Source organism: Oncorhynchus clarkii, chromosome 17 (assembly GCF_045791955.1).
Source record: "Oncorhynchus clarkii lewisi isolate Uvic-CL-2024 chromosome 17, UVic_Ocla_1.0, whole genome shotgun sequence".
Taxonomy (NCBI): domain Eukaryota; kingdom Metazoa; phylum Chordata; class Actinopteri; order Salmoniformes; family Salmonidae; genus Oncorhynchus; species Oncorhynchus clarkii.
In genome coordinates this window covers 85,474,051-85,494,483 of record NC_092163.1, presented here as the reverse complement: position 1 = coordinate 85,494,483, position 20,433 = coordinate 85,474,051, and the positions used below count along the sequence as shown (strand labels likewise).

Sequence of the window (20,433 nt, the reverse complement as noted above, 5' to 3'; positions counted from 1 at the left end):
CAAATAGGTCTGGCTTTACAACCGATTGGCAAACATACTGCAAACTGAGAAATCATGTGACTAAACTGAATAAAAAAAGAAGAAACTACACTATGAAACAAAGATAAATACAATAATAATGATGGTAAAAAGCATTGGAGCACCTTAAATAACATTTTGGGCAACAAAGCAAACTCGGCTCCATCATTCATTGAATTAGATGGCTCATTAATCACAAACCCACTGATATTGCCAACTTCTTTAATGATTTTTTAATTGTCAAGATTAGCAAATTTAGGCATGACAGCAACAAATGCTGACACTACACATCCAAGTACAGTATATCTGACTAAATTCTGAAAGAACAATTATTGTAATTTTGAATTCCGTAAAGTAAGTGTGGAAGAGGTGAAACAACTATTGTTGTCTATCAACAATGACAAGACACTGAGGTCTAACAACTTGGATGGAAAATTACTGAGGATAATAGTGGAAGATATTGCCACTGCTATTACCTAACCTCTGTAAACTTTTGGAAAAAATTGTGTCTGACCAGATACAATGCTATTTTACAGTAAACAAATTGACAACAGGCTTTCAGCGAGCTTGTAGGTAAGGACATTCAAGAAGCACAGCACTTACACACATGACTGATGATTGGCTGAGAGAAATTGATGATAAAAAGATTGTGGGGGCTGTTTTGTTAGACTTCAGTGCGGCTTTTGACATTATCGATCATAGTCGGCTGCTGGAAAAACGTTGTGTTATGGCTTATACCCTCCTCTATTTTGTGGATAAAGAATTACCTGTCTGACCGAACACAGATGATGTTCTTTAATGGAAGCCTCTCTAACAAAATCCAGGAATAATCAGGAAATCCCCAGGGCAGCAGTCTAGGCCCCTTTCTTTTTTAAATCTTTACTAACGACATGCCACTAGTTTTTGAGTAAAGCCAGTTTGTCTATGTATGCGGATGACTCAACACTATACACGTCAGCTACCACAGCAACTGAAATGACAGCAACACTTAACAAAGAGCTGCAGTTAGTTTCTGAATGGGTGGCAAGAAATAAGATAGTCTTAAATATTTCAAAAATTAAAAGCATTGTATTTGGGACAAATCATGCACTAAACATCAATTAAATCTTGTAATGAATAATGTGGAAATTGAGCAAGTTGAGGAGACTAAACTGCTTTGTCAAAACATATTGATACAACAGTAGCTAGGATGGGGAGAAGTCTGTCTATGATACAGCGCTGCTCTGCATTTTTAAAAGCACTATAAACAAGGCAGGTCGTACAGGCCCTAGTTTTGTCGCAACTGGACTACTTTTCAGTTATGTGGTCAGGTGCCACAAAGAGAGACATAGGAAAATTGCAATTGGCTCAGAACAGGGCAGCACAGCTGGCCCTTGGATGTACACAGACAACTAACATTAATAATATGAATGTCAATCTCTCCTGGCTCAAAGCGGAGGAGAGATTGACTTCATCACTACTTGTGTTTGTGAGAGGTATTGACATAAATGCACCAAGCTGTCTGTCTAAACTACTGGCACACAGCTCGGACACCCATGCATAACCAACAAGACATGCCACTAGAGGTCTCTTCACAGTCCCCAAGTCAAGAACACAGTACTACATTGTGCCATGACTACATGGAACTCTAATCCACATCAAGTAAAATCAGTAAAATTATATTTTAAAACAGATACAAATACACCTTATGGAACAGTGGGGACTGTGAAGCATCACAGACATAGACCCATGCAAATAAACACACAATAACATACACACTATATAAAAACATGGATTTTTGGTCTAGATATGTGGTAGTAGAGTAGAGGCCGGAGGGCACACACTTAATATATTGTGAAATCAGTTATGAATGTATTGTAATGTTTTTAAAATGTATAACTGTTGTCGCGATACGAAACCTTCAGCCCCGCCCCTTGGCTGGCAGCGGGGTGCTAGAGGTGGTTAGCGTCCCGTTCCCTGGATTGGACAGGGCACTATAGATACTTCAGGTTATCTCGGTATAACCAGGACCGCTCGCGTAGCCCTGCCTCTCTTTCTATATCGATACGTTGTCCGCGTAGAGAGGTCTTTTGCCTTGTCAATCTCAACGGTCTAGCTCTAGCTGGGATGTGTGAACCCCACGTTTATCCTCTAGACTCTTTGTTTCACCACTAATTGATCCTTGAGTTGTTATTAAGCACTAGTCCTACCAGTCTCTATATGATTTCCCTGTGGTTGAGTATTTCCCTTCTGTGATGTATCTAGTTTAAAGTGTGAAGACCTTTAGTCAACTTAGTCTCACTACTCTGCCCGTCGGCTATGTATCGCTTGGAAAATAAAACTTAGATAGATCGATAAGACAATTAGTGAATCACTACTGGACACACCTTCCTCTTTGTCTTTTAATGGTAACTCACTTTGTCATAGAGTATTGGTCTCCGTTTCCAGTGTCCCGGTAGAGGGGAGTGTCAGAGTTGTTATCTCCCGTGCCGTTAACTGTCTTGGGAGGGCGTTTTACTCGAGACAAAATAAGGCTACCGTTTATTTTTGGAAACACTCAGTTTTTTGTCTTTTACAATCAAACACACTTCAAAATACACAATTTGTTACTTGGTCACACACAGCGTTAATCAAAAACATGCAAATGCCTTAATGCTCTATGAAGCCTGGTACAATGATAACACTTATCTCTATATTAATGCTTATAATAGCTCTTTAATTACCTTTCAGAGATGACGGGGAGACCCACGAGATCAGGAGCAGAGTTTCAATCGGTCAGAGTTCTGAGAATTTAGTTTCGGTATCAATTCCTCCTATGAGAGATCGGTGGTTCACTTAAATTTTGAGATTCAAGTTAGTCTGGAGAGATCAGAGGTTCACCGTTGATCTACCGCAGTGTCTGTGGCGAAAATACCCAGCCGGAATGTTGAGCTCAATCAGTTAAGATATTATTGCCTCAAGATAAACCGAGCACAGGGTAAATGGCGACAAGTACAACTGTCCGATAGGTAAGCTGGGCGAACCCGAGTTCCAACAAGTTAGAATCTATAGATAATTTGAGTGGTTCAACTAAATTTCAAGATTCAAGTTAGTCTGGAGAGATCAGAGGTTCACCGTTGATCTACCGCAGTGTCTGTGGCGAAAATACCCAGCCGGAATGTTGAGCTCAATCAGTTAAGATATTATTGCCTCAAGATAAACCGAGCACAGGGCAAATGGCGACAAGTACAACTGTCCGATAGGTAAGCGGCACGAACCCGAGTTCCAGCAAGTTAGAATCTATAGATAATTTGAGTCGAGCATTAATGGCTCGAAGTCAAATGGTTGTCTAAATGAATTCAAGATTCAAGAAGGCAGCGCCAATTTAATGGCAATTTCTCTTTATATACCTTTTGTTTCTCTGCACCGGATCCGCTCCTCATCCTCTCTGTCAAAGGCAGTGATGACTCATCACCTCAGAGACTATATCAAGTGCAGTAATGACGCGTACAGCAGGAAATACTTTTATATTTCTTATATGGGCTTCCGTTTATGACAGAGCCTTCTACTCTAGTAACAATGATTCTAGCAGTTTCTCCCATTTATCTGGGGTGTCGTCGGTTAGCTGGGTGGGTGTCTCTTGATACCAGTCTGTTGAGTTGGGTGGTGGACTGGCGTCCTCTGCTGGAGATTGAGCCCAATCTGGTAGATCAGTTGAGTCTGGCTGAGGCAGGGGTGGAGGGGACAACGGGGCCAGGGGGGTAGGAGGGAGATCCCTTTGACGTTTCACTACACCCTCTCCAGGATCTACCTCGTCTCCCTGCCTTTTGGGACCCCTTTCGGTCCTTCTGTCCCAGATGTGAGAGGGGCTTCCTATCAGAGCTACTCCTAATACTAGGCCCTCCCTATTCAAGGTTACTCCCCAATTTTGTGTTTTCTTTCTGTTTCCTTCTACCGTGTCCATACCTATTCTTAATCTAAGATATCGGTTATCCTGATGTCTGACTCGTGCAGCTATTCTCCCTTTCCCGAACAATTTAGCGTAACACCCATCCATAGGCCATGGTTCCTCTGGGTCCTCCTGATACCATTCTAACCTACTTTTTGCACAAACCCTACAGCATAAGCATACCTTGCAAAGCTGAAAAATCTTATCTCCAAATAGCGTACCCCCAGATTGTCAGTGCCAGGTATACTGTCTCTTGGTCCATCTATTACAGCCGGTGCATTTTGGCCGGATTCGGTGAGTCTCCGTCTCCAACCTGTTGAATAGGTCTCATAAGCCATTCCATGTAATTCAACAGTGCCAGTACGTCTATCCCAATCTACTCCCTGTCCTTTGTACACCATCATAAGATTCAACTCCTCAGGCTCTTCTACATGAGCCCAATTTTTTCCCCTGTTCACTATCAGTTTAAGTTTAGGCCACTTATCTCTGAGGGCTAGACACAAAATACATACGCTGTCTAACATCCGTCCTCTTAACATTAATCTCTAGCTGAGTACCCCTTCAGTACTTCTATCACATGAGCCACATGTTTTAAGAGTGTCAGGGTGACGAATTATTATTACTGGTGCTAGCCACCCTACAGGATAATTCCTAGTGTCTGGGAACTCTGGCATACCCTTACTTTCTAATTCTTGCCATCTGGTTATTACTCTGTGCCCTATTGTCTTCTTCTTCTTCCCAATCTCCATCCAAGATTGGGTGTCTTCAATGGGGCCCTGGGGAGAAAAAAGGTTAATCACCTATTGTCTACCCTGACCTTTCCTGGACCTCTTCTTGTCTCTACGGCTTGGGGGTCCATCATTATTCTGAGGGTCATTTTGGGTCAGAGCGCCTATGGCTCTCTCAGCTGCCAGGGTCATGTCGGCCAATCTGTGGCCTAAAACCACTAGGTTCTCCCTATATCTTAGTTCTAACCCTGGGTCTGGGCCGTTTCTCCCTGGACCTCTCTGTTGGGGTCTAGGGGGCACGGCTGTGATGCTTGTGTGTCCATAGGAGTGCCTATGGGTCACGGGGTCCCTATGTCTGAACCCGTGTTGTCGCCTAAGGCCTCTCTGAGTTCCTTCTCTGTTGCCTCTGGTGAAGTCTGCCAACAGTTGTGACCCTCCTGTTTCGAAGTGTCCCTGTACTCTCTCTGGTGGCTCATGCCTAGCCTTTCTCATAGCCTGCCCGTCATCCCCACTCGGGAAATACTTATCCCAAACTGGTAGGTGGTTATTCAGCTCCCATTGGTTACAGCTGAGTCTGACCCACCTGGGGGGGAAATTTTCACAGCTTAGCAGGGACCTACCGCCGCCAAACTGAAACCACTGGCTTTTTCTGAGCACTGTCAGATCTTCCTGGGACCAATATGGTTCTAGGTCTTTACATACCAGAGCCTTGTCCCATTGTCCTGTCAGTACACCTGTCCCTATATCCCCTGCCACCCTCCGGTGGTTAAGAGTCAAGGTAAGGTATCCTGGCTTTCTCCAGGCCCTTCTGGGCCAGGGGTCACTTTTCCAGAGGTTCAGAGTGGGTCCATTTGGATCCAACGTTCTGATCCATCTGTCCCCTTCTTCCGTTACTGGCCCTGTGGGTCCCCACGAGGTTACTGGGCCAGCATAGAACCCAATCGGATCATGTTGTCGCCTAATGCGATATGCTGCCTCTGGTCTGAAAAAGTTATGACACATATAAGTTGTGCCTCGTATTATTACTCCATTTGTGGATTTTGGTCCCAATGGTACGGGTTCTAATAACCCGCAGCCCCTGCAATTTGTGTATGCCTTTACGAAATCTAACGGTCTCCATTTATCTACCCACCACCTTTGTCCTCCTAGTACCTCCACCACTCTACCAGCCCCTCCTATCACTCCTTCTATTGGGGAAGGTATTAAGACTGTAGCTGTCCTTACCCCATGCCCGGGCTGGAAGGAATCCTCCGGACCCTGCTGGGAGTGGGGGGAAAGAATATGGGTAAACAGAGTCCCCAGACTACTTTTAGCATGTTTGTGGGCCAGCCGGATTCTTCTCCGCAACTTAGGATCAATAGGACAGTTACCCAGAGGACCAGTGGGACGGCCTTTAAGGCTGTGTCGAACTGATCTTTTGGTTTTAATTTTCTCATTAATTTGACTATTTGGACACACAGTATGCCAACTAGGCCTGCTTCAATGATCCGCGCCACATAGTCTATACCAATTATGGTAGCACACATAGGTTCCATTTTACCATCTGTTCCGTTCTTCTCTATTGCACCTATTTTGCTTACTACAGTCATAGCTGCAGCTAACTGGGTTGCTTGTTATGGCGGTAGTTACAGGAGTGCGGTTGCTGCTTACTGTGGTAGGCCAGGTCGTGGTGTTTAGAACAACACTGGGGTTGTGACAAACCACGTCCTCCCAAGGCTCACTATCTGTGCTTTGTTCATAGATTAACTTTATCTCTGTGACATTTGTTCCATTGTTTAGGCTGCCTTCCCATTGTCCTCCTTTATATGACTTGGTATAAACTCCGTTTAACCTCTTACGTCGACCCGACACGCAAGTGTCCCATCTAGACACCTGGAAATGCAAATGCGCTACGCTAAATGCTAAATGTACTTGTTAAAACTCAAACGTTCATTAAAACACACATGCAGGGTATTGAATTAAAGCTACACTCGTTGTGAATCTAGCCAACGAGTCAGATTTTTAAAATGCTTTTCGGCGAAAGCATGAGAAGCTATTATCTGATAGCATGCAACACCCCGAAATACCTGAAGGCGACCTAAACAAAAGAATTAGCGTAGCCGGCGCTACACAAATAGCAGAAATAAAATATAAAACATTCATTACCTTTGATGAGCTTCTTTGTTGGCACTCCTATATGCCCCATAAACATCACTATTGGGTATTTTTTTCGATTAAATCGGTCCATATATACCCAAAATATCCATCTATGGAAACTGTGTGATTCAGAAAAAAACACTGTTTCAAAACGCAGCGTCATTTTTATAAATTAAAAAAGTCGACGATAAACTTTCACAAAACACTTCGAAATACTTTTGTAATCCAACTTCAGGTATTAGTAAACGTTAATAATCTATCAAATTGATCACGGGGCGATGTGTATTCAATAGCTCCACGTCTTCAAATCATGTTCGGAAATCTCTCTTCCAAAACTTCCTGTCGGAGACCGGATGGAAGGGGGTTATTGACAAGACTGGCGACATCGTGTGGAAGCTGTAGGAATTGCAATCTCAGCACCATTTAATTTGGTGTCCCTTAAACAATACATGAAAGTGGCGCATGGATACTTTTTTCAGCTTTCAGTGACCAGTTTTTCTTGCGCTTTTCGATGAAACACACGCTCTGTTATAGTCACATCCGTGATTTAACCAGTTTTAGAAACTTCAGAGTGTTTTCTATCCACACATACTAATCATATGCATATACTATATTCCTGGCATGAGTAGCAGGACGCTGAAATGTTGCGCGATTTTTAACAGAATGTTCGAAAAAGTAGGGGGTCGACTTAAGAGGTTTTAAACAAGTTTGGTTTACTAATACTAGTCCCGCTGTCTGGTTAACTATCCAGCCAGATAGCATGGTTCCCTCAATGTGTTTCCATAGTATTACTTGGGTGACATTTTCACCTGGGCTGTTGTTCCACTTAGTGTAATTAGTTTTGCTTTTTAGCTTTACAGTGGGGAAACCTGGAAACTCAGTTTCATTGGCTGTGTCACATTGTACCGGTATGCCCCATCTCTTTGTGAATGTTCTAAATGTGGTTAAGTCCCTTTCACATTCTTGTTGCTCTAGGTATATTACTCTTCCTATTTCTAAATCTTCTTGATCGTATTTTAGGCCCAAATAAAATCCTAATATGGTGGCGGTGGGGACGCCAATTATAATTAAAGACATACTCACCTACCAGCACCATCCTACCTTACATTCCCTATGCTTTGTTCTGTACTCCCCCGACTTCATATTTCCTGTGAAATATAAAAGGGAGAGCATTTTTTAGTTCATTTTTTAACTATTGGGTTTCTGGGTTTGGATAGGCCCTCTCCAGGGTCTGATCCAAATGCCAGTTTCACCCTAGCCAGGAATGATTTCTTAGGTGGGCTATGTTCTCTTTTGAGTGCTGCCTTTTGTTTACCTTTTCCCTCTCCAGCAGCACTATCTCTACATATGTACTTGTGACAAGAGTAGACTCCTTCAGTTTTATACACGGGGTCCTGGGCTAAGTACAGCTGCCATCCTAGGCCTAACCTGTACCTTCTCCTGCCATCTCCATCATGGGGAGGGACATAATTTCCTCCAGACATGGGGGTGACAAAGGTGAACATGTGTTCCTTGTCCATTGCTCTGCCCCAGTGTAGCTCTCTAACTGGCCTGCACTGAACCTTCCCACCAACACCTTCTCATCCATCCAGGATGTTTGTTGTCTAGGGGGTATTCGTCTACCTGGTTCCAACCATTTGGCTCCAGAAGCCAGGCTACACTAGGGTCCACTAGGATCCATTCACCTTTCTTGGTTTCCATCCAGGCCTGCCTGTTGACCCTGTCTATTCCATACCCATCTGTGGGTCCCTCTCCAAGGTTCCTGGCTCTCAGGAACTCATAGCTGGAGTTAAATTGCAATCTTTCAGTTGTTTGGCCTGGGTATGGCCCTGGGGTTGCAGTGGGAATGGGCCAGAGAGGCGGTTCTATCCTTACTGGGGTCAAGAGGGCACCTCTGGTTAATTTAACCTCAGTGACCCTCTGTCTACGGCACTCCAGACAATCTTTGTCTGAGATGCCTCCCCATCTGTCCCATGCACATTGGCACCCTCTTGGGTTCCATGAACCATTAACGGCTCTTATGTCTAGTGCATAGTTGGTCATGGTGTTGCAGTTGCATCTACCACACGTCTGACCTCTTCCATACCTGCACCTATACTCTCCTGAGGCTCCATCAGAGCACACCTCTAGTTGCCTGATGCTTAGCTCAGCGGGCCCTTCGTATTGCATATCGCCAGTGGGCTCATTGCATACATCACAAGGGACACACTTCAGTCTGCTTGAGCCAGGTAGACTTGTCAGAACGCTTCGTTCCCAGGCTACTCTTCTTGTGCTCCCTCCTTTGAGGCCCTGTCTGGGTAATTCCTCATGTCTAAAGTGCCTGCCTACCCAAATGGTGTTTGGACTCTTCCTGACTTGGAGGCCTGCTCTGTACTCTAGGAGGTATTTCCAGTCTGGTACGATTATGGAGGACATACTTAAGTTGTGCTATGTCAACTGTTCTTCCACAAGCTGTCCTTACAGTATCAGCGCTTATTACTTCCTCAATAATACGCCTTTTACCGTATTTCTTTGGCACTACCAGGTCACTTTTATCTGCCGCTGGATTCTTCCTAATCCTGATCCAGTCTCCTACCTGTAAAACGCAAGGTAGTGGGGTAGACTGGGAATTAGAAATATCCACCGTACTATTTTGTCCTGTTAATCCCATTAACTCTCTTGGAATAGGCCCTGAACTGGTTGGGGTGCTATTTAACTCTATGCATGCTTGCACTAGCTTTGGTCCCCAATCTTTGTCCACTCTCCACAACCCCAAAGTTGTTTTGAGTTTGCCAAAGGCCCTCTCTGCACACACATTTGCTTGAGGTGTGTAGGGAGGTGAGAAAGTGTGCTTTACTCCCCTCTGGGTGCACCATTCCTCTACCTTTTTGTTTTTATACTGACGTCCATTGTCAGTCCTGATCGATTGAAACCGTCCTAGGGTCAAAGTCAAAAGGTTAAGCATTGTCAACACAGGCAGAGCATTGCATGTTTTCGCTGTGTGTACCATTGTGTAGCCTGTTGCCATGCACACCGCTACTATAGCATACCTATGTCCCAGTACCGTAGCACTTTTCATGGGACCCATAGTGTCTAATGCTATTTGACTCCAGGGCGTGCATGTTTTGATGTGTTGATCAGACACTCTTCCTAGATTACTAGGCTTTTGCTTTTGACAGGTAATGCACTGCTGGCACACCAGTTTGGCCTCTACTGTGTCAAATTCAATCTGGTCCTGTCTAAGACGCTTCACAAAGATTTTGGGACCTGGGTGTCCCCAATCTATGTGTAACGCCTTAAGTTTGTCTGCTTCAGATTTGTAGAGTACTATTCTGCCCATCTGGACTCGCTCATCTACCTCCCTGTTGCCTTGTTGATTGAAGTCAGCTTCCTTTCCACCCCCATCTACTGTGTGGGCTTTTTTTGACTGACAACAACATCCATTCTATCCATTAACTCATGGATCTTTCTCCACTCTCCTTCGTGCTGAATTATTTTGTTTTTAGCACTTCTGTAACCATTGTTCTGCCATATCTTTTTGTCAGAAGTCATGGCCTGGGCACTGTAGTAACTGTCTGTAACCAGTTCTATTCTCTTTAGATTGGATGTGGAACAGTGTAGCAGTGCTTCCATTATGGCCATGACTTCTGCTTTCTGGGCAGTGCCTGCTATTTCTTGTTTCCTTTTTATGAGTGTTTCGCCAGTGGCTTTGTTTTTTACAATAAAACCCCACTTGGTTACTCCTGTTTTCTCACTTCCATCCGTGAACACTACTATGTCCCTAGGTTTATCCTCCTTTGGTTTCACCTTGACTGTTGTAGGTCCTGGTCCTGGGTATTCAGTGTCCCATCCTTGGTCACTGATGAACACAACTCCTTTGGTGGCATGTACGTTCCTCCACTTATCCCAAGTGGTGGTCGTAATACCTACCATTTTCTTCGTATGGTTAGTGGCCCATAGTTTGTTTAGTTCTGTGTCTTTTATGATTATGGCCTGTCCTTGGGCAAGGGACACTATTTTGTTCCAGTATAGTTCTAGCAGGGCCATTTTGGCCCCTGTACTGGAGTACTTCATGATGGGCCCTTTCAGCTGTTTGCTGTAACATTTGATTGTTTTGGGAGAGAGTTCGTTTGATATCCAAATGTAGCCTCTTTCCACCTCTGGCCCTTCTAGTTTAAGGCATAGCCAGAGCGGTAGTGTCGGATTTCTGGGGTACTAAGACAAGTCGCCCATGGGCATACATTACCCGTAGGAATACTTTGTATAAAAACACTAGTAAGAACTGGGCGAACCACCCACTGTATTTTTGGTTAGTTAGTTAGCTGTTGGTGAAGTAGGCTAGTCTGGCTTAGGGGTGTTTTTGGATACTTATTATTTCTTTCCTTGGGTCCAGATCAACCCCTTTTCCTGCTCCCCCCATTACTGTGTGTTTTCCAATAAACCATGAGTGTTTGACGGTAATTTAGTTGTCTGTGGTTATTTCATTCTCACTCTTACTTTTTCACTATTATAATTTGCATGAGTTATGTTACGTGTCTCGTTACCATCCCCCCTAGACTGTCGGGCCAAAAAGGGATTCATAACACAGAGAGAGAAAGAGAGAGAGAGAGACAGTGGATCCATAGTAAATACAAATACAGTACCCAGGCTGTATGGTTTTAACCCGCAGTACAGTACCCAGGCTGTAAGGTTTCTAAGCCTCATTACAATACCAAAACCAGGAGGCCGGTGGCAGCTTAATTGGGGAGAACGGGCGTGTGGTAATTGCTGGAGCAGAATGAGTGGAAATGTCTGTATAATAAAGACATGGTTTCCAGTGACGCTGACAGATTGAAACTGGTATCAACAAAATGTTTCACTCTATTCCATAAAATATTACATTGCTAATTAGGCACCATTAAGCTAATAAAATGTTAAAGTTTATTATAAAGTGTAATTAATAAGTTAGACACTCACCGGACAACTTTGGAAGGTACTGTAGTTAGCTAGATATCTGTTGGAAAGCTAAGCTTTTTCTAATCCTCTTGATTGGTCATCAATGGTTACTGGTCTAGGAGCTCATGTGTTCACCAGAAATGGATATTGGTAAACTGTTTGCCACTAGCGGCCATACAGTGCCATCTAAATTGGGGCGGCAGGGTAGCCTAGTGTTTAGAGCGTTGGACTAGTAACCGAAAGGTTGCAAGTTCAAATCCCGAGCTGACAAGTTAACCCACTGTTCCTAGGCCGTCATTGAAAATAAGAATTTGTTCTTAACTGACTTGCCTAGTAAAATAAAAAAATAAAATAAAAATTGTTCAGACCACTTGACTTTTTTTTGTTGTTAGGATACAGCCTTATTCTAAAATGTATTACAACATTTGTTCCCTTCCTTAATCTACACCCATAATGACTAAGCAAATCATATTTTTTTGTTAGCAAATGTATAACAAATCCAACTAAAATATCACATTTACATATGTATTCAGACCCTTTACTCAGTACATTTTAGAAGCACTTTTGCGACAATTACAGCCTCAAGTCTTCTTGGAGATAACGCTAAAAGCTTGGCACACCTGTATTTAGGGAGTTTCTCCCATTCTTCACTGCATATCCTCTCAAGCTCTGTCAGCTTGGATGGGGAGTGTGGCTGCACAGCTATTTTCAAGTATCTCCAGAGATCTTGCATCGGATTCAAGTCCGGTCTCTGACCACTGAAGGACATTCAGAGACCTGTCCAAAAGTCACTCCTGTTGGAAGGTAAACCTTAGCCCCAGACTGAGGTTCTGAGCACTCTGGATCAGGTTTTCATAAAGGATCTCTCTGTACTTTGCTCCGTTCATTTTTCCTTCGATCATGACTAGTCTCCCAGTCCCTGAAAAACATCCCCACAGCATGATGCTGTCACCACCATGCTTCACTGTAGAGATGGTGTCAGGTTGTCTCCCAGACGTGACGCTTGGCATTCACGCCATAGAGTTCATTCTTGGTTTCATCGCACCAGAGAATCTTGTTTCACATGGTCTGAGAGTCTTTAGGTGCCGTTTGGCAAACTTCAAGCCTGTTGTCATGTGCCTTTTACTGAGGAGTGGCTTCCGTCTGGCCACTCTGCCATAAATGCCTAATTGGTGAAGGCTGCAGAGGTGGTTGTCCTTTTGGAAGGTTCTCCCATCTCCACAGAGGAACTAGAGCTCTGTCAGACTGACCATTGTGTTCTTGGTCACCTCCCTGACCAAGGCCCTTCTCCCCTGATTGTTCAGTTTGGCCGGGCGACCAGCTCTAGGAAGAGTCTTGGTAGTTCCAAACTTCTTCCATTTAAGAATGATGGAGGCCATTGTAATCTTGGGGACCTTGAATGATGCAGAAATGTTTTGGTGCCCTTCCCCACATCTGTCTCTCGATGCCATCCTGTCTCGGAGCGCTACAGACAATTCCTTTCAACCTCATGGCTTTGTTTTTCATCTGACATGCACTGTCAACTGTGGGACCTTAAATAGACAGATGTGTGCATTTCCAAATCATGTCCAATCCATTTAATTTTGAAACCTCTCAAGGATGATCAATGGAAACAGGATGCACCTGAGCTCAATTTCGAGTCTCATAGCAAAGGGTGTGAATACTTATGTAAATAAGGTATTTATGTTTTTTCTTTTTAATTAACTTGCACAAATTTAAAAAAAAATAATAATTTTTGCTTTGGAATTATGGGGTATTATGTGTAGATTGCTGAGGAAATAGTTTTATCTAATCTATTTTAGAATAAGGCTGTAACGTAACAAAATGTGGAAAAAGTCAAGGGGTCTAAATACTTTCGAAAGGCTCTCTAGATGTTTCTGCCTCAGGTTTGCCACAGATTAAAATAGAATCTTGAGAGAATTATCTGTCAGAAAAAAACTATTGTGAACTGTTTCCCACTAGTGGCAATAAATATTTTTGTTGCCAAAAGTTTGCCGACGATTCACCATTAGTAGCAAACGTTTAGAAACTTCTAGCAACATTTTGTGGCACACTATTTAATTGGAGGAAGTTTGCAGTAACACATTCATTTTTCTAAGGGCACCTAGGCTGTATGCTTTCCAGGACATTACCTCAGCAGAGTTTAAATGTCTCAGATTGATCACTTCAGACCCTGTTTCTGAGAGTGATCAAATCACATCTGTTCTACCCTCCCATGTCATTCAAGCCTTACTTTGTCCTCTAACCCCCCCAGGTTGTTCAAGCCTGACTTTGTCCTCTAACTCTCTCAGGTCCTTCAAGCCTGACTTTGTCCTCTAACCCTCTCAGGTCCTTCAAGCCTGACTTTGTCCTCTAATCCTCTCAGGTCCATTAAACCTGACTTTGTCTTGATGAGGCAGCATGCCTATAGCATGGCCCACAATGAGGACTTCAGGAACATGATCATCGGCCTGCAGTACGCAGGAGTCCCCAGCATCAACTCACTGGAGTCCATCTACAGCCTCTGTGACAAGCCCTGGGCGGTGAGACACACACATACACAGGGGGTGGTAAGGCTATACAGTGGGGAAATAGGCTCCTCTATTAAACACAGAGCCTGACATTTTTACAACTGGCTTTTAAATTGACCTTATAACTCAGCACAACATTGATTTAATGTTGGATGTGAATGGACCAGATCACTGTAGCAGCACCACCAGCACAATAACCTGTTTTATAATAGTACTTCCCATCATAGTGCCCCAGCCAGCTAACAGATAATCATTTAGAGAATTATTTGCCTCATATGTTCCTCCAGTTACAGCTTTATCTGAACATTTACCAGGTGTCTGGAGGAGAGTCCTGTAAATAATTTGGCTCATGAGTTCCTCTACAGCTTTATCTGAACATTGACCAGGTGTCTGGAGGAGAGTCCTGTAAATAATATGGCTCATCAGTTCCTCTACAGCTTTATCTGAACATTTACCAGGTGTTTGGAGGAGAGTCCTGTAAATAATTTGGTTTATCAGTTCCTCTACAGCTTTATCTGAACATTGACCAGGTGTCTGGAGGAGAGTCCTGTAAATAATTTGGCTCATCCGTTCCTCTACAGCTTTATCTGAACATTGACCAGGTGTCTGGAGGAGAGACCTCTAGATTTATTGGCCTCATTTGTTCCTCTAGTTAAAACTTTTTCTTTACATTTACCCGGTGTCTGGAGGAAAGGTCTGTAGGATTTTGGTTCAGCTGCTATGTCTTCTTCAGTCCTAGTCCAGGCCTAATCACTAGTCCCATGCCACCTCTACTAACTGTCTCCTGTACCCCTCCACTAGTTTGCCCAGCTGATCGCCACCTGTAAGAAACTAGGCCCTGACAAGTTCCCTCTGATCGACCAGACCTTCTACCCAAACCACAAGGACATGGTAAGAACGACTTAACGACCTATCTAGCTAAATACCTATCTGTACACAAACCATAAGAGCTACCTATCTGCTTAACTACCTGTCTACCTATTTACCTATATACAGTGGGGCAAAAAATAATTTAGTCAGCCACCAATTGTGCAAGTTCTCCCACTTAAAAAGATGAGAGATGCCTGTAATTTTCATCATAGGAACACTTCAACTATGACAGACAAAATGAGCGAAAAAAATCCAGAAAATCACATTGTAGGATTCTTTATGGAAGACATACAAGACCACTGATAATCTCCCTCGATCTGGGGCTCCACGCAAGATCTCACCCCGTGGGGTCAAAATGATCACAAGAACGGTGAGCAAAAATCCCAGAACCACACGGGGGGACCTAGTGAATGACCTGCAGAGAGCTGGGACCAAAGTAACAAAGCCTACTATCAGCAAGGGCATTGAAGATGAAATGTGGCTGGGTCTTTCAGCATGACAATGATCCCAAACACACCACCCGGGCAACGAAGGAGTGGCTTCGTAAGAAGTGTCGTGGAGGATCGTTACAAAATATAACACTTACAAGAACTTGTGAATTCAATATAGGCTTTTAATACAAACATATCAGAAGCCTAGATGGTCCGCGGAACACACACTTTTCCAGAGCACTGGCTCTGTATTTACTTCCCTCAGTCCATCTGCCACCATTATCTTTCAATCTGTGCTTCCTGCTTGTTCACGCCCAATAACGCCCATATCTGCTTTCAGTCAAGTTATAATGGTGGCAGGACCTCTTCATGTCCCAAAAATAATACATACCCATCTTATCCTATGGGCCCCTTATGTTTAGCTTGGTGTGTTCTTTGGTATGTCTGTCATTATTAGGACTAGAAGACTGTGTCTCTTCTCTTCCTGTCCAAAAAATATATGTCCTATGTCTATAGTCCATCCGTTGATCATTTGGCTGACCCCCTCCTTTGTGTGTCCCTCTGACCTTGGTATGTCCAGCCGTCCTATGCTCTCATGGCCTTACTATGGTTTCCTGTCTTATTCAATAGACAATGCATTTTACCCTAAACATTTATGCATTTTATGGCTTTGGCCATTACGTCTGTTATTTCTTGGTTTCCTGTTTTTACCAGAATGGCAAATGCACTCTAAATGTATCTTCCTCTTGTGGTCTAATGTACACCTTTGAGTTACAGTATTATGTTTGTCCCTATATGTACAGCTTGCACCCACAGAAGCATTTCAAGGTCCTGGAGTGGCCTAGCCAGGCTCCAGATCTCAACCCCATAGAAAATCTTTGGAGGGAGTTGAAAGTCCGTGTTGCCCAGCAACAGCCCCAAAACATCACTGCTCTAGAGGAGATCTGCATGGAGGATTGGGCCAAAATACCAGCAACAGTGTGTGAAAACCTTGTGAAGACTTACAGAAAACGTTTGACCTCTGTCATTGCCAACAAAGGGTATATAACAAAGTATTGAGATAAACTTTTGTTATTGACCAAATACTTATTTTCCACCATAATTTGCAAGTAAACTCATAAAAAATCCTACAATATGATTTTCTGGATTTTTTTTCTTCTCATTTTGTCTGTCATAGTTGAAGTGTACCTATGATGAAAATTACAGGCCTCTCTCATCTTTTTAAGTGGGAGAACTTGCACAATTGGTGGCTGACTAAATACGTTTTTTGCCCCACTGTATGTGTATATAGTGTGTCTTATCATGTGTATGTGTGTCTGTGTGTGTGTTTCTTCACAGTCCCCGCTGTTACGTGAGGTGTATTTTTATCTGTTTTAATTTTATCTGCTTCCATCAGTTACCTGATGTGGAATAGAGTTATATGTAGCCATAGCTCTACGTAGTACTGTGCGTCTCCCATAGTCTGTCCTTGACTTGAGGATTGTGAAGAGACCTCTGGTGGCATCTCTTGTGGGGTATGCATGGTCCAAGCTAAGCTGTGTGCTAGTAGTTTAAACAGACATCTTGGTCCATTCAGCATGTCACTGCTTCTTACAAAAACAAGTAGTGATGAAGTGACTTTGAGAGATTTACATACAGTTCCTTCAGAAAGTATTCAGACCCCTTGACCTTTTCCACAATTTCTTATGTTACAGACTTTTTCTAAAATTGATTAAAATAAGTGTTTTCCTCATAAATCTTCACACAATAACCCATAAAAACAAAGTGAATGTAGTTATTTAGAGATTTTTGTAAATATATTAAAAATAAAAACATAAATACCTTATTTACATATGTATTCAGACCCGTTGTTTTGAGACTCGAAATTGAGCAAAGGTGCATCCTGTTTCCATTGATTATCCTTGAGATGTTTTTATAACTTAATTGGAGTCCACCTGTGGTAAATTAAATTGATTGGACATGATTTGGAAAGGTACACACCTGTTTATATATGGTCCCACAGTTGAAAGTGCATGCCAGAGCAAAAAAACAAGCCAAGAGTTCGAAGGAATTGTCCGTAGAGCTCCGAGACAGGACTGTGTTACGGCACAGATCTGAGGAAGGGTACCAAAATATTTCTGCAGCATTGAAGGTCCCCAAGAACACAGTGGCCTCCATCATTCTTAAATTGAAGGAGTTTGGAACCACCAAGGATCTTCCTAGAGCCGGCCGCCTGGCCAAACTGAGCAATCGGGGAGAAGGGCCTTGATCAGCGAGGAGATCAAGAACCCGATGGTCACTCTAACAGAGCTCCAGAGATGGGAGAACTTTCCAGGGAGACAACCATCTCTGCAGCACTCCAGAATTCAGGCCTTTATGGTAAAGTGGCAAGACGGAAGCCACTCCTCAATAAAAGGCACATAAGTGCCCGCTTGGAGATTGCCAAAAGGCACCCAAAGGACTCTCAGTACATGAGAAACAAGATTCTCTGGTCTGATAAAACCAAGATTGAACTCTTTGGCCTGAATGCCAATCGTCAAGTCTGAAGGAAACCTGGCACCATCCCTACAGTGAAGCATGGTGTTTGCAGCATCATGCTGTGGGGATGTTTTTCAGCGGCAGGGACTGGGAGACTAGTCAGGATCGATGCAAAGATGAACAGAGCAAAGTAGAGAGAGATCCTTGAAGAAAACCTGCTCCAGAACATTCAGGACCTCAGACTAGGGAGAACTTTCAACAGGACAACATCCCTAAGCACACAGCTAAGACGAGGCAGGAGTGGCTTCGGGTCAAGTCTCTGAATGTCCTTGAGTGGCCGATCGAACATCTCTGGAGAGACCTGAAAATAGCTGTGCAGCAACTCTCCCCATCCATGAAAGAACTTGAGAAGATCTGCAGAGAAGAATGGGCGAAATTCCCCAAATACAAGTGTACCAAGTTTGTACCGTCATACCGAAGAACACTCGCTGCCAAAGAACACTCGCTGCCAATAAAGTACTGCGTAAAAGGTCTGAATGCTTAAGTAAATGTGATATTTCCATTTTTTTTAATTACCAGAAATGTCTAAAAACCAGTTTTTGCTTAGTCATTATTGGGTATTGTGTGCAGATTGATGGAAAACAACAATTTAACGACTTATGGAGGTGGTCCCTGCACAGGGACAGCTCAGCGGAAATTTCAGAGCGCCACCTATAGTACTCGAGTATAGTACTCAATAAATCTCAAACTTTCATAAAAATACACATGCAAGGTACTGAATTAAAGCTACACTCGTTGTGAATCTAGCCACCAAGTCAGATTTGTAAAATGCTTTTCGGCGAAAGCATGAGAAGCTATTATCTGATAGCATGCACCCCCCCAAAATACCAGCACGACACGTAAACAACAGATTTTGCGGTAGCCGGCGCTACCCAAAACGCAGAAATAAAATATAAAACATTCATTACCTTGGACGAGCTTCTTTGTTGGCACTCCTATATGTCCCATAAACATCACAATTGGGTCTTTTTCCCGATTAAATCCGTCATTGTATACCCAAAATGTCATTTGCTGAAGGCCAGTCTGATGCTGCGAAAAGCCCATTTACAAGACGCAACGTCACTTTTTAAAATTACAAAAGTCGCCTATAAACTTTTACAAATCACTTCAAACGACTTTTCTAAACCAACTTTAGGTATTAATAAACGTTAATGATGTATCAAATTGATCACGGGGCGATCTGTATTCGATAGCAGCAAGTCTGGAAATCATTGTCCATTTTTTCAGTTTCACAACATACTGTGGTGCGCCTCAAGAAAGGAGGGGTCTATTTGTGTTGTAACCAAGGATAAATGATTCAGATATTGATAGCAATGGCGACATCGTGTGGAAGCTGTTCGCATATATTTTCTGTCGTCTTAAACAATACATTGAATGGCGGACAAATATTTTTTTTGTGTTTTTGGTAAACAGTTTTACCAGGGATTTTTATTCCTAAACACGTTCTGTTATAGCCACAGACCCGATTTAACCAGTTTTAGAGACTTCAGAGTGTTTTCTATACACACATACTTATCATATGCATATACTATATTCCTGGCATGAGTAGCAGGACTTTGAAATGTTGCGCGATTTTTTACAAAAAGCTGCGAAAATTCGCATCATCCATAACAGGTTTTAATCCATTTTAGAATAAGGCTTTAATGTAACAAAATGTGGAAAAAGTCAAGGGTTCTGAATACTTTCCCCAAGGCACTGTGCATATTATTAATGTTAGCTCGCCATGTACATGCTGCTCTGTTCTGAGTCAATTGTCATTTTCCAAGGTCCCTCTTTGTGACACCTGACCAGGCGACTGAGCAGTAGTCCAGGTGCGACAAAACTAGGGCCTGTAGGACCTGCCTTGTTGAACGGGTTGTTAAAAATGCAGAGCAACTCTTTATTATGGACAGACTTCTCCCCATCTGAGCTACTGTTGTATCAACGTGTTTTGACCATGAAAGTTCACTATCCAGGGTTACTCCAAGCGGTTTAGTCACCTCAACTTGTTCAATTTACACATTATTTATTACAAGGTTTAGTTGAGGTTTAGGGTTTAGTGAATGAATTGTCCCAAATGCAATGCGTTTAATTTTTGAAATATTTAGGACTAACTAACTTTATTCAAAGCCAGTGGCATGTCATGTTATCGGCATTGTTTTTTCCATTTATGTTTTGAGGTTTTTCTTTAGCACGTAAAGCTTGTTAGCAGGGTGCACTGATTGGTGTCACCTCATTAGTCAGTATGTGTTGCACCTATGCTGATTGCCATCTCGTTAGTTGGAAGGTGTTTCACCTGTGCTGGACCAGGTGCTTTTAAAGAGTGGATGGCCCAGTGCTTATGTTGACTTGATAGGGTGGCCACCCTTTGCCTTGGTGTCAGCTTTGCACACTCTTGGCATTTTCTCAACCAGCTTCATGAG

The 20,433-nt window shown here is 43.0% G+C and overlaps 1 protein-coding gene across 1 annotated transcript in view; it reads left to right on the top strand.

Annotated features, from left to right (window-relative positions):
- Positions 1-20,433, top strand: part of LOC139371483 (synapsin-2-like) — a 218,542-nt gene that overhangs the window by 99,468 nt on the left and 98,641 nt on the right. Inside the window, 2 exon segments of the mRNA XM_071111936.1 lie at positions 14,069-14,225; positions 15,015-15,104. Coding sequence (XP_070968037.1) covers positions 14,069-14,225; positions 15,015-15,104 — 247 coding nt within the window.